Consider the following 19,607-nt stretch of genomic DNA (forward strand, 5'->3'; position numbering starts at 1 on the left):
GATTAGGGTTGTGGAAGTCATTACAGTAGGGTTATTAGGAGAGAGGGAGATTGAAGTTAATCGTGGAGTCATGGAGGGATCAGGGGGCGGGGGTGCCAGAGGAGGGGGGAATGGGAGGCTGAGGAAGTAGTAAGAGATTTAGGAGGAGGGGGGGATGCTAATGCGACCGAGGGGAAATACATCTGAGAGTCGGGGGTCTCATTGAAGATAAGTGAGTCAGGGACCGAGAGGGTTGGGGTAGGGGTGAGGTGGGACAAAAAGGCATCGTGCATTTGTGAGCCTGAGAGGTCAAGGGTAAGTGTAGGTAGTAGGTATTGGGATAAGGAGCTGAAGTGGCGATCAAAAATGTTGAGGTGGTTTTCAGGGGCTTGAATAAGGATGTTTACTGATTTAAAAACAGAGATGTCGATTTCACCAGTGAATGTGGGGGAAGGAGAGGTGGAAAGTTTAAGACCATAAGGGATTTTGCAGGAATTGCGACGGGAAGGTGGAGGAGAAAGATATTTTTCCATTTAGGGAGGCGTTTAGAGTAGAAGATGTAGTTAGTTTTTATGATGGAGGTAAGGCTAAGGTAGTTGTCAACAAATAAGGTTTCTTGGTGGTGCATAAGAAGTTTGTGTTTAAAGTTTTTCTTGCCATTTTTGGAAAGGTTAGAGGGATAAAGGATGGACCAAGAGTTATGGCCATGTCTAATGATGGGTGATTCAAGTGTCATGGAGGTATGGATGAGGGGAGGCATGATGAGTCCACTATGGTGTTCAAGTGGTGAAGGGAAGATAAGCTAGGAAGGGGTAGGGGTGGATCACAGTGGGGATGGGGAAAAAGGAGGGAGGGGGGTTGTGGAACGTCAGTGGGAGGTGGTATCCCCAAGAGATAGTGGGGACCGTGAAAGGAGGAGGTTTGTGTGTGAGGTAAGAAGGGGAGAAGGTAGGAGAAGGGGAGAGTGGAAGGTAGAACCAGCGGGATGTAGAATAGTCAAGTGAAGTAAAGAGAAAGAGTGGGGAGAACGAAACTGATGGGGATAGGGACATGAGAGTAAGAGAGCAGTTGAGCGTCTTTTTTCAATGGTAGGCTATGTAGCAATCAGAAAAAGAAATAAATGTAGAATTATGAAATTAAACAAAAAGATAAAGGTGAGGTAGACCATAACGAGTGTACATAAAGCAAGGATAAATATTATTAAAAGTTAAAACCAAATAAAAGATAGCGTGAGGTAGACCATTAAGAGTGCATAAAGAGTAAAGATAAATAACAATTAGCATCATTCTTGAAAAATTTCGAAACAGCATGAACGAATAAAACATTAAATAACAAAGCAGAGTGAGTTAACAACAATGAGGGCATATTGTTATAGTTAGCAAATGTAGGTTTGGCAGAAGACCTCTTATTGTATAAGTAGTATCCAGTCAGTTTTACAAGTTGAGCAATAAAGGGAAGCCGATCATCCTAGTAAAGGGCTATTTCTAGATAGGAAACATGGAAGAGGGAGGGGTGAGTACCTATTGAGGGGAAAGAATAGCAAGACTTGGACTAAGAATAAACATATTAAGGAAGATGATCAGAGAGTACGATTTCAACAGTTGAATCCCAATCAAGGCTGACTTCTTTCAAGATGGCCACCGTGGCCGAGGGGTGACAAGAGTCCTTTTTCTCTTTCCCCTTAAGCACCAGGATCAGGTAGGGAAGGAAGACAAGATGGAGACAAGATTCTTAACCGATCGGGTTAAAATGGCGCTCAGTCTACATTTCCACCAACCATTTTTAGCATCCCCACAAGTTAAGTAACGACCTTCAGAAAGTCACTGAGGGGTGGCTGCTGCAGTTAATATGGCAAGGCGGACCTCCTCCACGGAGTTCAGTCGGAATAGAAGACATCCAAGGAGCCCAAGGCAAAGTGATCCAGGCCGCCAGACTCATCCAGCGAAGTTAGCAACTGAGGCCGCTGACTCACCAAGATGAGGATGTCATGGTTAAACGTGCGTGCATGCGGGGCGTCCATCGACAAGAACTGGAGCATTACCAGCAGGCGCCGAGATCCAACAGCGAGGATCAAGCCAGCGAACTAGCCAGTGGACTACCCACAGTTATTGTTGAGTATACGTAGGCACAGCTCTATCCCACCGCTGCCACCAATTAATGTTGGAAATACTCCACTCCCACACCGGAAAGGGTTGGTGGTAACGGGGTCTTTCCAGGACATACAGTGGTAGCTTGGCTCGAGTGGTCAGGAATCAGGCACCGTGCTAAGCATACGACATACCCATACAATAACCATGCGTGCATCCGTTCCAAAAACGACTCTACACCGTAAAAATCATGAAAATATTTCTCTTTATCTTCTTTTTCTCTTAGTTGCTGATTAGATAAATAATAACACAATCACAATATACAAGGCTTTTTAAATAGTGCAGGTCAAATAAATACTGGCTTAATGATTCAATAAATAGGGGTGATCATAAATAATTAAGGCATAAATATAAGTGCAAAACATACAGGCAATTAAATATTCTGAGGCAATAAATACTGCAAACCAATAAATATTGTGCGACAATAAATACTGTGGAACAATAAATACAGTGGAGCAATAAATAGGTTAAATACAATAAATACAGTGCTCTCAATAAATAATTAAAAGCTGACAGTGACACTTATAGAATCAGTTCACATTTAGATTTCTATGGGCTGATTTGGCCCAGGCACAGCTTGTAGTTATGTGGATGGCTTGAGGGTGTCTATTCCCTGGCTTGGTCAAGGCTGAGGCCTAAACTGAGGTAGATCAAGGGGGGGATACTAGAGACCTGGCTCTCTCACTCTACACAACCCCTCTGAATTAGTCTCAGCTTACCCCTGGCACAGTCAAGCTGGTTCCAGCACCTCTCTAACCCCTAGAGTAGTCTTCTTAGGATTCCACAGGGCCTTAGGCGCCCTCTATTCCACTTACTGCCCTTTTTCTGAAGCTCCGACGCCGCTGGAGTCGTGTCGACGCCGTGAGGCGGTTCCGGTTCGATGTCGGCGGCCTCGGCACAATGTCAGTTCTTGACGACGCCAGTAGGCGGTTCCGGATCGATGTCGGTGGCCTCGGCTCGATCTCGACCTCCGATTCGATGACGTCGGGCAATCTTGGCTTGATGTCGACTTCGGGCGGCTCCGGTCCGATGGCGACCTCAGGTTCGATGACGTCGGCCGGCCTTGGCTCGATGTCGATTTCCGGCGGCTCCAGAGTGCGATCCTCACTCCCGACCTCCGGTGCTCCTCTCCTCAGGTTCCGGCGACTCCGGAGTGCGACCTCACTCCCGACCTCCGGTGCTCCTCTCCTCAGGTTCCGGCGACTCCGGAATGCGACCTCACTCCCGACCTCCGGTGCTCCTCTCCTCAGGTTCCGGCGACTCCGGAGTGCGATCTCCACTCCCGACCTCCGGCACGCTTCACCTCGGTCTCCGGCGACTCCGGAGGGCGGACTTCACTCCCCCGTCGACGCCGCTCACTCGACCTCGGGTGACTTCCTCCTCGACCTCTGGTACTCTCTACGACCTCCGTCGGCGCCCTCTCTCGACCTCTGGCAGCTCCGGGTACGACGTCTGCTTCTCCAGTCAGCGCCGCTTCTCCACCTCGGGCTCCGGGTCTCCAGGCTACTCGACGTCGGACTCCAGGGAAACCAGTATCCAGGTCAGGATCTTGCTGTTCTTGGATTCTAAGGCCTGTTCCTGCTGTCCAGGTCCTTAAGATGGTTTTTCTTGCTTCTTCCCACACAGGGCTCCAGGCTGGGCTCAGTCAGTAGGGACTAGTATCAAGGGTGGGTTTATGGACCCCACTCCAGGCACAAGTTTCCACCCCTGCTGCCTCACTCCTTCCTCCTTCCGGTTTCTGCTGCTCTCTCTTCACCAGTCAGGTGCCAACTGCCAGCTCCAACTGCCAACTCTCTGTCTTAGCTTCCGAACATTCTAAACCGCCTCCAACTGTCACAGGGTTCTGGAATGTTCTGGAAGGTGATAGTAGGTTTCAGTGGGTGCTGGTGATGTCACAGGTGGCCACCATTTTGTGCTCCAGGCCCTCAGACAGAAGTTCCAGGGGTAGATAAAATGGCTCCCTGAATCTGCAGCAACACTAAAAAATCTGGTGGTTCCCAAAAAGGAAAAATACCAACAGGGTTTGAGGCAAAAGTGGGACAAAATAAATAATGATGAGGAGGGACCACCCAAAGGGCTGACAGGTCTAACAGAAGACATCCAAGGAGCCCAAGGCAAAGTGATCCAGGCCGCCAGACTCATCCAGCGAAGTTAGCAACTGAGGCCGCTGACTCACCAAGATGAGGATGTCATGGTTAAACGTGCGTGCATGCGGGGCGTCCATCGACAGGAACTGGAGCATTACCAGCAGGCGCCGAAATCCAACAGCGAGGATCAAGCCAGCGAACTAGCCAGCGGGCCTGCGTGCTGATTGCCGCCAGGCCTCAGGCAGGCCCGCTCAGAAAGGGTGTGCCGGTTGCGGGCACCAAGATCAGAAACGCGGATGTCCAGGCATCATGCATGCCCACTCTGGAGGGGTGCGCCAGTTGCAGGCACCGGGACCAGAGCTGCGGAGTCGACCCTCCGTCTAGCCCCGTGCTGGCCTGTACGTGATGGGAGCGCAAGCCTGTCTCGTGCCCGCTCGGGAAGGGTGCATCAGTTGCAGGCACCAGGACCAGAAATGCTAAGTCGACCCTCCGCCTAGCCCCGGGTCGGCCTGTCCGTGAAGGGAGCACAGGCCTTTCACAGATCAAGATGGCTCCTCCGGGGAGCCTCGTCAGGATGGCGGCCTTGGATAATGGGATCCCCTGCTCCCGACGGTTCACGCACAGCAAAGCACAGCAGAGGAAACGGGGGCACCAGCGTCAAGAGCACAGGGAGCAAGTGGAGGAAACGGGGCGTCAGTACCCAAGGCCAAGGGACAACGTGGAAATGAGAGCAAACCCTCAGCTGTGGCCGGGGGGGGGGGGGAGGGGAGTCGTCTCAGTCGACCCGGGCTCACCGTGGAAGCGATTGGGGCATTCCGCAGCAGATCTGTCCCTTCGGAGGAGGCCTGAGATCCAGGAGGCGCTAGCGTTGAGCAGAGCTGTAGTCCACAGAAATCCGGTAAGTAGGCATTCCACCGTCTTATTTTTAGCATGGGTCAAAGGAGGGTGTGCAGTCCGGTTGGGATGTATGTGGATGGGGGCCGGGGAGTTGGTTTAAGTAGGGATATCAACCAAAAAGGTAATCCCAAAACCAGGAGTTCCTCGGGAGGCTCCTACTCGGCGGCGGCCATTTGCATAACATTAGTTTCATTAGTTTTTCCAATTGTCTCATCTTGTCTTTTGCATTGTCGTGTGTGTGTATATATATATATATTATCTACTGGCGGTCGCCAGTAGATAGTTATAGTTAGGACCGTGTTTCCATAGGAAATCCGCAACATTCTATTTGGAATAACTTTGGCGCCGATTGACGAATCCTCGCGCAATTCTCAAAATAGGTGGGGTGCTCCGCTCCGCTCCTTCCCTGAAAGTCTCGGGGGGATTCGTCAAGCGGGGGCAGAGAAAAAGGGGGGGTCCCAAAATGCGTTTTCCCCATGCATTTTTCCATAGGACCTTTAGTCCGAGCTACAGCCCGAACGGCTGAACAGAATTACTTGAAATTTGGCAGAGAGGTAGCCCTCAGGTCAGGGATGTGCCTTTTGAAGGTCTCATGTAAATCAGTTCAGTATTTCCTGAGAAAATAGCATTTAAATCAATATATATATCTATAGGCGCGCTCCGAGCGCGTACCGTAAGCTTACCGTACGCGCACGCCGCCGTGCGCGAGCGCGATTCTGATTGGTTGTTAGATCTTAGTAAACATTCGAATCGGTCGAAACCAGGAAGTGTCGGCCGCCATTTTGTCTCTCGCACTCTGAGGGGGTGAAAAACAAAGGTGGAGAACGTGAAAAGGGGGCAGGGTGGACAGTTCCTGGCCCCCTAGCCTTTGTCAGGGGGTCCCAGAAGGACCCCCAAGGGCAAAAATTCATTGTAGTTCTTTTTCGAAAAATCGCGGAATGCGCGTAGCGTACGCGCACGGCGTAAGCGGAAAAATTCCGCGAACTTCGCGTAACGATTCCGCGACTACGCAAAAATTTTTTTTCAAAAAGGAGAGATTAAAAAAAAATTAAAAAATTAAAAAAATTGTGAGGTAAGGTTGGCTCTTAAAAGAGCTGTTGTGTTAATACAGGGATAGAGGAAAGAAAGAATGGGAATATTATGAACGTCTACAAACGTGCTGGTCTATCTTATTGTTAATAAGGGAAACACTGGTCTCCCCAAAAACAATAAGACCACAACACGTTGTACACCTCATTGAAATCCTCCGAAATCGAGGGTTAATGTCCAGAGGAGCTGAAGAAGGTGATTCTCCCACCTCAGAGGAAGGGCTCAGCTGAGCTGCCGATGATGTACTCGGCTGAGCTTCTGAGGTTGGGCTCCGGTGATTTACTGAAGAGTTTTCTTCAGTATGTCGAGCAAAGGTCCTGGGATGTTTATCCCTAATGTGTCTCATCATAGAGTGATTTCCAAAGGAATACTTCTTCCTTGGATTTCCTCTAGATAAAACACGGTTACAAAGTGTGCAAGTGACCAATGGAGCATTCACCTTTTTCTGCCCCTCTGGAAAAGTAAAATACTCCCACACAAAAGAATTCTTTTGTTTCCTCCTTCTCTGTCTGATGATGGTGCTGCTAGGCTCACTCTCAGAAGAGGACTGCTGCTCTGCCATTGTATCTCAATGTCAATTCAGCTCCTTCTCCTAGGGGATCTCAAGCAGTAATGAGGGGAATGGGTGTGGTGTTGGAAGTTTCTGGAACTGAAAGTAGTTTAAACCAATGAAAAGTGTTCTTTCTGGATCACATGACCTACCGTGCGCGCTCCGTAAGCTTACGCTACGCGCTCGTAAACAAGTACGCATGCGCAAACGTGACGTAAACATGCGCTTACGGAGCACGTACGTAGGACGCACTCACGCATGCGCATTACACGCACCCGCGTAACCGCGACGTTGGATCCGCGCAACGCGAATGCATGTACGCGTTGCCGAAGAAGTACGCATGCGTACGTACGTCACGGATGCGTAGGTACGTCACGTACGCATGCACACGTACGTCGCGTACATATCACGTAAGCGCACCGTACTTATGACGTACGGAGCGCGTAGCGTCAGCTTACCGTACGCGCACGGCAAAAAATCCATTAAAATTTTTTTTTAAAGTTTCAAGGGTTGTAGAAGATAATAACTGTGATGTACAACTATATGTAAACATTAATTTTTAAAAAAATAACCATTCCATAATGCAGGATATAGTACATATATTATTTTATACATAGGTTGGATATTATTTTTTAACAAAAATCTCAAAAAAAAAAAAAAATTGCATTTAAAAAACCTTGGAAATTCACTGAAAAAACCATAGGTTTCACACACGTTATAGTTAGGAATTAGCATTTAAAAAACCTTGCAAATTCACTGAAAAAACCATAGGTTTCACACATTTTATAGTTAGCAGGACATTTCACTCGTGAAAAACCAATGAAATTCCCCCGTTATAGTTAGTGCAGGCAACTATAACTCACGCGACCGCAATCCTCTGCTGATGACGTCAGATATTACATCACTGATGACATATGTGTCTTTCTGAAAAATAAATATTTGTAATATATGTATAGCTAAAGATTAATGGAAGAAGACATGGGTAAATAAGTGTCTAAATACAGTGATGTAATATCTGACGTCATCAGCAGAGGATTGCGGTCGCGTGAGTTATAGTTGCCTGCACTAACTATAACAGGGGAATTTCATTGGTTTTTCACGAGTGAAATGTCCTGCTAACTATAACATGTGTGAAACCTATGTTTTTTTCAGTGAATTTGCAAGGTTTTTTAAATGCTAATTCCTAACTATAACGTGTGTGAAACCTATGGTTTTTTCAGTGAATATATATATATATATATACCCAAATCAAAGACATTGGTAACTTGTAAACAGATAAAATTGGAATGTTTACACAGCAAGTATAAATCAATATGGACTGTGTTTGTTACCAACAACAAAGATATATTTAGTGTCAGAGCGACTACAAGTACCAGAATTCCCACTCAGGGATATATAAAAGGGAAAGTAATCAACATGGTAATTGTAAGCAGACTCTGTCACCATGATAAAAGCTGTAATGGCCGGTTTGCAACTATTTGGGGGCGTTGGTCACGTCCCAAATGCTGGCACCAGCAGTAAGAGCACACCGCCTTGACCGCTTTGCGATGTGGAACTTATCTAGCTACAGCGACCGGCATGAGGAGACGTGATGGAACAGCAGAAGTCCGTGACAGATAGAAAACCGGGGACACCAGTTACCCGCATATGTACTCAACATTTGAAGAAGAAATCAGCTCGGATGACCAACAACTGCGAAGAGTGCTGTGGAGTTTTCTCTGAGACGGAAGAGAAGCCAGGGACATCCTCACGGCAGATGATGAGACATATCCATGGCAAATATATCTCCCATACCGATGCGACCCTGCTAATGGACAAGGGTTTGTGAGCTTCGCGGAAACCAAGGTCTGGTTAAATGTTACAATTAATTATGAACTGCCCAAATCAAAGACATTGGTAACTTGTAAACAGATATAATTGGAATGTTTACACAGCAAGTATAAATCAAAATGGACTGTGTTTGTTACCAACTACAAAGATATATTTAGTATCCGAGCGACTACCAGTACCAGAATTCCCACTCTGGGATACATAAAAGGAGAAGTATTCAACACGGTAATTGTAAACAGACATGTCACCGTGATCAAGGTCGTAATGGCCCAAAGGTGTAGGTGGAACAGTAATAAAATGCGTCTGCGGACCGAGTGAGAGGGAGTGAGTGAGTGAAAGAGAGAGAGAGAGAGAGAGAGAGAAAGAAAGAAAAGTGCATGGTAAAGGTCCACAATGGAATGACACGCCAAAAAGATTAACACATGGTATTACATGCATGTAAAGGCATATGTGGTAACACCATACATTTATCTCTCAGCTGATCCCACACAAGATTGAAGGTAAAAGAAAATAAATCTCATGACACTCGATGGACTAATATTTATATGTCAGTATCATGTATTTCTTTGTTCTCTAGGAAGTGACTTGAAATTGCTTACCACTTCTGCTCTGTGGTTGAAATGGAAAGCTGTACGTGTTTGGTAACTGTCGCCAAGTTAGGCATGCTTGCAAATAGTGGATGGACCCATGCTCTCAGTACAGTGCACTGACGATAGGTAGAGCAGAGGTGGAGCACATGCTGGGTGCGACTAGCAGAGTGGGGAATCTAAATCACCATTGCAAGGTCTGAAAAGACCTCACAGAGTCAGAGGCTTCCAGTAGCTTGCGCAATTGCAAGACACTTGCAAGCCCACAAGCGATCAAAGGATTTTAGGAGAGCTATTTCGAACACGTAATTGCCCACTTAACCTAAACAAATAAAAAAAATTACACATGTTTTTGTCACAAGACATTTCTATTTAACTCACCTCGTACTGACTCTTTATTTGCTCAGAAGCAGTAGGAGTATCTGTGAGAGCAGAGCTGAGGGAAGAGACTGCTCTGAAGTCAGAGGACCCATCGTGGACCATCAAGGTATCATCTGGCACCTGAAAATACAGGAAAATTATAGAGAATTTGTATCCCCACATGTTCCAACGTTAAGCACGGACAGCAAAGTAGCATTCCAAGACCATCATGAAACAACAGGGAGTGCAGAAAAATAAGGCAACCTTAGTCTGATCTGAAAGTGAAGAACATGGTGACTAAAAAAAAAAGAAAAAAAAGGAATTGAATGAGATAATTGCAAAAAACACAAAGTTGTGTTCAAGAACCAAAAATGAAAAAACAACAACATCCATGCAGCACAGACGAAACCATGTCAGCCAACCAAGAAAAGGTCAGAAAAATGAATGCCTAAATAAGAATTGTTCATTTGCAGCGGACATGAGCAGCACCGAAAACAGCCCTTGGGGTGAAGGATCTCTTCCTCTTTTTTGGATCCCCACACTATGTAGATCCACACAATATGGTACCTATCGGCAGAGTCCCAATTAAAGTGTTGTTACTCATGGTCTATTGTCAAACAACATATACATGTAACCCAACGACTCGGTAAACTAATGTCTTCTTTCTTATATGGCCTTTATGGGCATGATGCCTGGATTTTGCTTCCTCTAGGAGCAAACGTAACTCATATTTAGAAAGCTGTTTTCAGCAACTTAATTCAGGAAAGGTCATTGGCTATGCTATAAAGGCAGTCAAATATGAAACCCTCCAAGGTAAAGGTCAAAAAGAAACATTGATATTTACTGTTGTTTGCAATGGAAACGAGATCCCTTGGATTAAAACTCAGTTCAGAAAAAACATAAACTGGCAATGCATCATATTGACCCTATTATGATTCCACTAAAATAATCTGTTCAAAACATTTGTTGCCCTACTGTCGAAGCCTAGGCTTTTACCGCTCCTTCCTGTCTTTCCCTGCCTCCTCATCCCTGCACATCCTTCTGCTTCTACCTTCTGGTTCATCTTGATAGAATGTAGAATGTTGACAGGGAGTTTGTGATGGAATTTTATGTGAAGAGCTAACCGCAGTGCCAGGGGGAGTGTCTTATGGCAAGCTGGAGATGTGTTAGTTTCAATAAACTTTAATACCAGAAGGAGCTTCCTTGCTTAATTACTTTCAATATTTTGGCGACTGATTATGAGATCTTCTGTGTAGGGGACACCTGCAAATCTCCACTGTAGGAAAGTAGGATCTGCTTCTTATGGTTATCCCAACTTTTTGCCTGTTACACTGTTTTGCTAGTCTAACGGATCCTGCTAATCAGGACCCCAGTCTATCTGCTTTCTCCCTAAAATGTTATGCCATGTACTTTGGTACACTCCAGATTGGAAACTGGGTTACCGTTATAAGTCCCTAGTATATGGTACACATGTACCAGGGCAGAGGTACCCCAGAGGCCTCCTATGGGCTGAAGCATGTATTATGCCACCCATGCGAGGACATGCAAAATGCAACTACAGGTCTGCCATTGTAGCCTGTGTAAGCTGGTGCTTGCACCACTTTCTTTAGATATAGGATCACTATATCTATAGGTCACTACACTTAAAACGTATAAGTCACCCCTATAGCAGGGTTTAACAATCCTAAAGGCAGGGTGCTGGGTTTTATGTGTGCATGAGCAGAGCCCCTCTGCAGCTTTCAGAGACCATTCTCCTGGGTTGTCTGTGACTCAGCCAGACTATAGGTAGAGGTGCATTATAACCTCGCGGTAAATGCTATCTCGGAAATTGCTGAAACAAAACTTGTTGTGTTTGTTATCAAACACCTTGGAATCATACCTCCACGCCAGTTACCAGTGTGGGAGGTATGATTCCACCCTTCTGAAGCAAGCTTCATGGGGTCACTGGTCTTTCCTGTGCCAGCCTTCTCGACCCAGACAGCACAAAATGGATGCTGCTGACCAGAGACACATTTCTGCCCTCCTGCTGCTGAGCCAAGCTCCAGCAGAGGAAAGCAGCAGAATAGGCATCCTGTCACAGGGAGGTGTGACCATCTCCCAGACAGGATTTAGTGTATTGGGGCTGGGTGGGTGCACTTCCAAAGTCCCTGAAAGTCTGCATCTGGGGCACACTTTGTGTCCCTGTGCATAGTCCAGATCAAACCAGTTCTGGGAACCGTTGGCTCCTGCTCTGGCATGGAACTGGAGAAAGGACATTGGAGCAACCTCTCCTCTGTCCTGATCCTCCCCTAGGAGGGTCCCCTAAACCTGTCCAACCCTGTCATGTGGGTACATAAGGGCTTACCTGGCTGTAGGACCTTAGAGTTGATATGGACAAGATTCTGAAACAAGAAACCACTGACCTTCGTCCGTCTGGACACTCTGGACTTTGCTGGACTTCAACTGGGCCTGACTTTGTCTCCCTCTCCGTCCAAAGCATTGTCTGTGCCCTTGCACCATACAGGCTCCATGCAGGATCTGTGGAGCATTAAGGACATCTGAAGAATCTCCCTTGGGGTGAAGGAGTCACTCCCCTACATTTGCAGGCACTGTAACGTAACTGACCCATCTGCTGATCCTGAGCTCCTGTGGACTCTGAAGGCTCCAGCAACACAGGAGGTGGGTTCCGCAGTTCCTTGAGGTTGAGCTTCCCTCTCACTGGGTTTGAGGCCAGTTTCCCTCATGGGGACCGCATAACCTGAACCCCTGTGCATCGCATACTTTTGCAAGTGCATATGCTTGTTGGCAATTCCTGAGCTTGTGCATTAGACCTTGTGTAGTCCTTACCCTGAGCAGTATTTCCATCAAAGTACTCTGGCCTCCTCACACTGAGTGCTCCGTGAGCTGGTACTTCGTGATCTTGCTCAAGGTCCCCTCACGACTCCTGGTCATTTGACCTGTGGGTCCTCTTGAGGGTCATCTTGAATTCTGTTGAGCTTCCCTGGTGGCTCCAGATGTGCCTTGACTCCCCATTGTTTGGTGAGTCCCCTGGACCTTGCTGGTCCACACCTTAACCTGCTTGACCTTCCTGCATGGGTTGCTGTTGCCAAGGCTTGTTGCTGCTCCAGCCGGACACTGACTCCTCAGCACTCTACATCCTTCGTGGGACTGGTTGCATCCAGATCCTGGTCATCCTCGACATTTCCTGGACCTCGTGGCTGCGGAGTCAAGCATCCCTTCTTCGCACCTGAAGCACCCGACATTGGTGGGCATTTATCTACCGAGCCCCTGGCCACCCTGAAGTGACCCCTTTGCTTTCAGGTTCCTTCTATCACGCATTCACCCTTGGATTCCTACGGACACTTTCTTCCTTCACGGCAGCAGCTTTGAGGTCCTCCATTGAAAACGATGGCGGTTACCGACACCACTCCAGACCTATGCACCCGGCTCCTCTGGAATAGGTAACTCAGGTACTCCGGTATCCACGAGTGAGGTGGTTCTCCAACCTCCTAAGTTTCGAAGGGTTTCCTCAAAGTCCCCAGAGAGGGGTCCTTAAACTTTAAAATTGTAACTGTGACTTCCCCATAGAATTGTACGGAGCCCGCGGTCGTGTTAACATACTGCACCCATCCTCCGTGCGGTCCCTGTTTACTCACCTTGGGTGGTTCCTTGGGGTCCCAGCCATTCTACGTGTTCTAGATACTGTCTCAACTCCAGTTGTGATTTTTTTACCACTATTTTAGAATATGGTTTGGTCTCCCCCTGGAGCCCACAGTGTATTGTGCTACTTACAACTGTTTCTTTGCTAAAGTATTGTGTGCTTTGTGTTGTATCCTCGTGTAGAGGATACTAGGGAGTGGTAAATATATAAATACATATTTTTATAACTACTGTGTGGTTCTCCTTTCATTTGATTAATACTAAAGGTGATATTCTGGTAAAAAAAAGCTGCTTTACATTCCTTCAAGATTAAGCCTGAAGGCTGCTCTCCACAGCTACCACTAGGATAGCTTTCAAAAGGTTACCTTTGACCTCATACATCATAAGGGTCGTTTGGACTGGTGCAAGGTGCCCACTTTAATTAGTGGATATCCTATACCAGGCCAACTTCTCACATCCACCACTATGCATTATCTTGCCTACCGTCAGTCACGTTCCTCTGCCTCGCTCAGCGCTGATTCTGTTGCTGTTGTACAGGCATTCTGCAATGCCAAGCTCGTTAGTTGGAGGTGCCTGGAATTTATGAGGCAAGAAGAACCATTGTCCTGATTCCTGTTAGGATTGGAGGAGTTATGTTTGCTGCAGAAGATTGTCAGCACTCCGTGGAATATTGTCGCTCTTCTTTGACCTCCAGCTTTTCTACTTCCTGCACAGTGGCGCAGTTACCTTGACAGCTACTTCCAGTCCGCATCCGAGCTGGCATACTGACACAAGCCTCTGTTTTGAGCTTCTGTCAGTCTGGGGCATTACAACTAAAGCTCCGCCTGCCAGCTCTCCACCTAAGACCTCAGCTCCTCATCGAAAGGCTGGGTATCAGGAGTTGGCTTTGTGGCTCCACGTCCTTTGCTGGAGGACCATACTCATGGAGGGGCGCCTGCTAGGAATCAGACCGTATTGTCAGGTAGGATGCAATATGTGGCTCCGTCATTTCTGCCAAGGGAGTGAGGCCACCATTAACGCTTGCATAAATATTCCAAGTACACTGCTTTGCAAAAGGCTATAGAAATGGCTGAATTGTCATTGAGCATATGTAGTACAGTATGGGATATGAAATCAGAAATAGGGGAGGGGGAGTTGAAAAGTTTGCACAAATCCGAGAGTTCAGACATCAGGAGATCACTGGTGGTCATGGGGTTTCTTGGGAGTCATTTCAGCAGTGCCTTTTATAAATTACATGTACCTCTGTGTGGATTACAGGCTGAGAAGCAGAAGGAGCATCTAGAAGAGCAGAGTTGAGCGACGACTTTGTTTCAAAGAGAACTGACCCATTTTGCATCAATGAGGGTTCATCTGGTACCTGCCAAAAAAGGAAAAGTTTAGCACCTTTTGGAATTCACACGTTGAACAGTTTGGAAAGAGGGAATACAGATGAAGAAGCCATAATCAATCTATAGTCCCACACTTTGTTAGGGTATACACTGAATCAGCTTCATAAACCTGTGAGTCAGTGGTCCAGCAATGTAATCATGAGTGGCGAAAAAGGTGCCTTCATGAGACCAGTCGGTATGTCATGAGATCTGTATTTAGGCAGAGCACTACTTGAACAAAGCACAGGACCATCACAATGTTGACAAAAGGGATGTTTCCTTAGATATGGGAAAACAAAGCAAGAGTACCAGCACATCAAATGACGAATTTACACATTACTAAGATATAAAGAGTTAAAGTGTGAAGTATGGATGTCATACCATAGTGACGCTTTGATGCCACAAGGTGTCCAAAAAACCAATAATTGGAAAAAACAGCAATAATCAAAGATATGTTCAGACTCATACAAAAACGGATCCTTACGAAAGCCCAAGGTTAGCAGAGTCAAATGCGCACGATAACACAGGAATTGTTAATGCTTACATTGTCATTTATTTGTTTTCTGTTTTTTTACATGGTTGACAAAAACAGGCATTTTCCATAAAGCAATGCACGCATGTTTTGGCCCCTGGACTTTTTCAAGACTTTGAAAGAATAGTATCCAGTATCACCGGTAATAAGGTGGTAAGGAGGTAAATCTGTATGCAAAATAATGCAAAACATACAATTTGTAAGATGAGGGCTTTCACAAATATTATTAAAGAAAAGGGCATGTCCAGTTATTATCTCTGGATTTCTGTTACTCTACATTGGCTAAGAAGTGGTCATCCAAGTTCCACCTGGCAATAACGTTCGGGGAGAGAATATGACCTAACGGCTAGAGCAGCCGACCTCGGAGATGGGGAACCCGGTTCGAATCTCGGCAGGGACTCTCAACATCCTGTGATTCTGGGCAAATCACTTAATCTCCCCAAATCTCCCCGTGCCTAACAAAAATTATTGGGTCCCTCTGTATCGCAACTGGTGATCGTGTAAAACACTCGGATACCTTCAGGTCTAGTTCCCACTATGTAAAAGTTCTAAAAAATAAAAAAATAAAAATCGTGAATTGTTAGACATACGATCAGAGACTGGAAAGGCATTTGAGTTGGATAATGATACTTTTTATATCAACTAAATTGATTGTTTTAATCTTTTTGGTAAATAAGAGCTAATAAATACAATTATGAATGTGGAGTGAGAATTATGAGTATTATGTAAGGTGGACCTATATAGGTATTTAGATTGGTAAATTGATTCGTCCCTTTTTTTAGGAATTAATTTTGATTGATCAAACCAAAAAGGTTACTAGTCACAAAGGAGTTTGAGTAGTGCAGGGCCAAGGCAATGAATTAACCTTTTTGTTGTAATTATATTATTAATGAGGTACATTTAATGAGGTGTGGTGATCTATTAAAGTTAAAACAACCTTTCAGGCAAGAAAGATGTATATTACCAGTCATTTAATTCTCTCTCAGTTTACTATTAGGAAAAGGATGCCATTATTTACGAATAATCATTACTGTGAGTTTAAATTCTCCTCGCCCTAGTCCTGCCTGTGTAAGGAATGTTCACCCTCCTGAGACAGTCTTTTTACAAGACTGTACAAAGTTACAAACTGTCTGATAGTCTTTCTACCATTGTTATATGCAACAATATAAACACCTCCTTCCTTCCAAGGCAATTCTGTAAAAAGCAAGCAAACTCGCATTAGAGGTGTTACAACGGAAGGAAGGGAGGGTGGGTTGAGTACTGGGGCGAGGAGGATTTGAGCTCAGGGTAATGAAGATTACTAGTAAGTAATGGAATCATTTCCTCCTGGTCCATCCTTCTCTTGTTAGTACAGACTGTGTGAGGATAAAAACTTGGTTAAATAGTAAGGCACTAACGGTGCCATTAGTTTCAAGCATAGTAGTTTACTAGAGATAACTAATTTGAACAACTACTTCATTGCTACTTTCATTGTACCAGAACTAAAATGATCAGTCAAACCCAAATCTAATTTATAATGAGAAATAAAAGTATAAGGCATAGACCAAGTGGCTGACCTACATATTTCCTCTATGAACACTCCTGAGGCGTCAACCCTTGATGTAGAGACCGCCCTTGTTGATCTTCCTTGGAATTTTTATGACGCAGAAACATATGCCTGAGTTATTGCCTGGCTGACCTATTTACTCAATTAGGCAACTGTCACTTTTACCTTTATTTGCAACCACATAGGAGGTGAACAATGCATTAGAAACCCGGAAGCTTTAGATATTTCCGTGTATAATAATAGTGCACGTTTTACATCCAGAGTTAAAAGGGATAGTAGCAGGATTTGATGGATCTGACACTTGGTAAAGCCCTTTGAATATTAGCACAAAATCTAGGAACCACTGTTCTCCTCTGTTTGAAAACCGCGGACTAATCTAGTTGCTAAAGGAATTATTCTTGAGGAATCACCCCATGACTTCCAAAACCCTTTTCTTGCTACCTATTGTGCAGGCAGAGTAGATGGAGTTAAACCTTTAAGCAAACCATCCAGGCAGAATTTTAAAATTTCAAGAGGGTCACAATCAATTGCACAGACTATTATTCCCACCGCATTTTTTAAAGTTATTCCAGTACTCTGAATAAGGTAATCTTGATGATTTTCTGGGACGTTGGATTTTTTTTAAAAATTCTTTTTATTAAACCAATTCGACAGTCTTACAACAGATGTTCAGTGGCAGGCGAAATCAAGTACAAACGGCCACATAGTACACATTTCAATACATGTTACAAGCAGATTTCCCAAGCGGTCAGGGGGATACATGAGCCTCGTCAACAATCTGCCTGCTCGGTGGGGGACATATATCACCTCTATAGTGGTTCCAAGCTCCCCATACCTTACTCCACTTTCCGGGGCAGCCCCTGGTAACAAACACAGACTTCTCCCTCCACATGCACCAATCTAGGTCTTCTCTCCACTTCCCTAGCCCGGGTGACTGCGCCGCACCCCACAACTGCGCGATGTTCCTCTTTGCTATCATGAACGCTAGCGTAGCCCACTGTTGAGTGTGCGTATTGAGGTTATTGGGATCCCAGACATTTAGCAGGCACCTACGCGCCTCTGGGTGGATGTCTACCCCCAGCACGGCCCGCATAACCCGGTGCACGTCTCTCCAATACGCTTCTATACGCCGACAACCCCAAAGGATATGAAAGAAAGTCCCAGTGTCTCCACACCCCCTCCTACACAACTCGCTGTCCGCCCGCCCCATGCGAACTAGCCCGGGACCCGTTACATATGTCATATGTAGAATATTAAGCTGTACCAGCGTAAGTCTGGCCTGAGTCGCCACCACCCTAGGGGAGAAAATCGCGTCCTGCCAATCCTCATCATCAGGATGTATCCGCCGACGCTGACCTGATAACGATTTTAGCAGCTTACACAGCAACCCCACACATTTTCCTACTCCCTGCTGACGAGAGGCAACTACCTCGAAACACGTGTCCAGGGATGGCACACGCCACGCATACTTGCATTCACACTCGAGCATAGGTGTATCCGCCGACGCTGACCTTCAGGGACCATTTTCATTGGGGGAACACGCCTGGTAGGTGTAGCAGTGTGCGACCAATCTGGTTTAACTTTATATTCAGGCTCCCTTGAGCCGGTGGAGTCGACGGACTCATGGTTATGCACCTGCGCGCAATGAGAGGTACTAGACCTGATAACGATTTTAGCAGCTTACACAGCAACCCCACACATTTTCCTACTCCCTGCTGACGAGAGGCAACTACCTCGAAACACGTGTCCAGGGATGGCACACGCCACGCATACTTGCATTCACACTCGAGCATAGGTGTATCCGCCGACGCTGACCTTCAGGGACCATTTTCATTGGGGGAACACGCCTGGTAGGTGTAGCAGTGTGCAACCAATCTGGTTTAACTTTATATTCAGGCCCCCTTGAGCCGGTGGAGTCGATGGACTCATGGTTACGCACCTGCGCGCTATGAGAGGTACTAGACCTGATAACGATTTTAGCAGCTTACACAGCAACCCCACACATTTTCCTACTCCCTGCTGACGAGAGGCAACTACCTCGAAACACGTGTCCAGGGATGGCACACACCACGCATACTTGCATTCACACTCGAGCATAGGTGTATCCGCCGACGCTGACCTTCAGGGACCATTTTCATTGGGGGAACACGCCTGGTAGGTGTAGCAGTGTGCGACCAATCTGGTTTAACTTTATATTCAGGCTCCCTTGAGCCGGTGGAGTCGACGGACTCATGGTTACGCACCTGCGCGCTATGAGAGGTACTAGACCTGATAACGATTTTAGCAGCTTACACAGCAACCCCACACATTTTCCTACTCCCTGCTGACGAGAGGCAACTACCTCGAAACACGTGTCCAGGGATGGCACACGCCACGCATACTTGCATTCACACTCGAGCATAGGTGTATCTGCCGACGCTGACCTTCAGGGACCATTTTCATTGGGGGAACACGCCTGGTAGGTGTAGCAGTGTGCGACCAATCTGGTTTAACTTTATATTCAGGCTCCCTTGAGCCGGTGGAGTCGACGGACTCATGGTTACGCACCTGCGCGCTATGAGAGGTACTAGACCTGATAACGATTTTAGCAGCTTACACAGCAACCCCACACATTTTCCTACTCCCTGCTGACGAGAGGCAACTACCTCGAAACACGTGTCCAGGGATGGCACACGCCACGCATACTTGCATTCACACTCGAGCATAGGTGTATCCGCCGACGCTGACCTTCAGGGACCATTTTCATTGGGGGAACACGCCTGGTAGGTGTAGCAGTGTGCGACCAATCTGGTTTACCAATCCTCATCATCAAGTTTAAGACCTTCACTATTCCACTTGCCCCTAAGGCGCACCAGCGGATCCTCCATATTATTGATCAATTTCCTATAAATGAGAGAAATAGTTTTCTCAGGAATATGTCCATCTAACACTCTGGCCTCCAGCGGCGAGGCCTCCGGCAGCGATTCACCCCCAGGGACCCGTGCCCGCAACGCATGC

General features: G+C 46.4%; 1 protein-coding gene across 1 annotated transcript in view; it reads right to left on the minus strand.

Moving 5' to 3' along the window:
* Positions 1-19,607, minus strand: part of CFAP54 (cilia and flagella associated protein 54) — a 2,172,274-nt gene that overhangs the window by 49,647 nt on the left and 2,103,020 nt on the right. Inside the window, exons 69-70 of the mRNA XM_085653834.1 lie at positions 14,406-14,522; positions 9,548-9,667 (exon numbers count right to left, since the gene is read on the minus strand). Coding sequence (XP_085509960.1) covers positions 9,548-9,667; positions 14,406-14,522 — 237 coding nt within the window. The remainder of the gene's footprint in view (positions 1-9,547; positions 9,668-14,405; positions 14,523-19,607) is intronic.

Source organism: Triturus cristatus, chromosome 4_1, assembly GCF_964204655.1.
Source record: "Triturus cristatus chromosome 4_1, aTriCri1.1, whole genome shotgun sequence".
NCBI classification, from domain to species: Eukaryota; Metazoa; Chordata; class Amphibia; order Caudata; family Salamandridae; genus Triturus; species Triturus cristatus.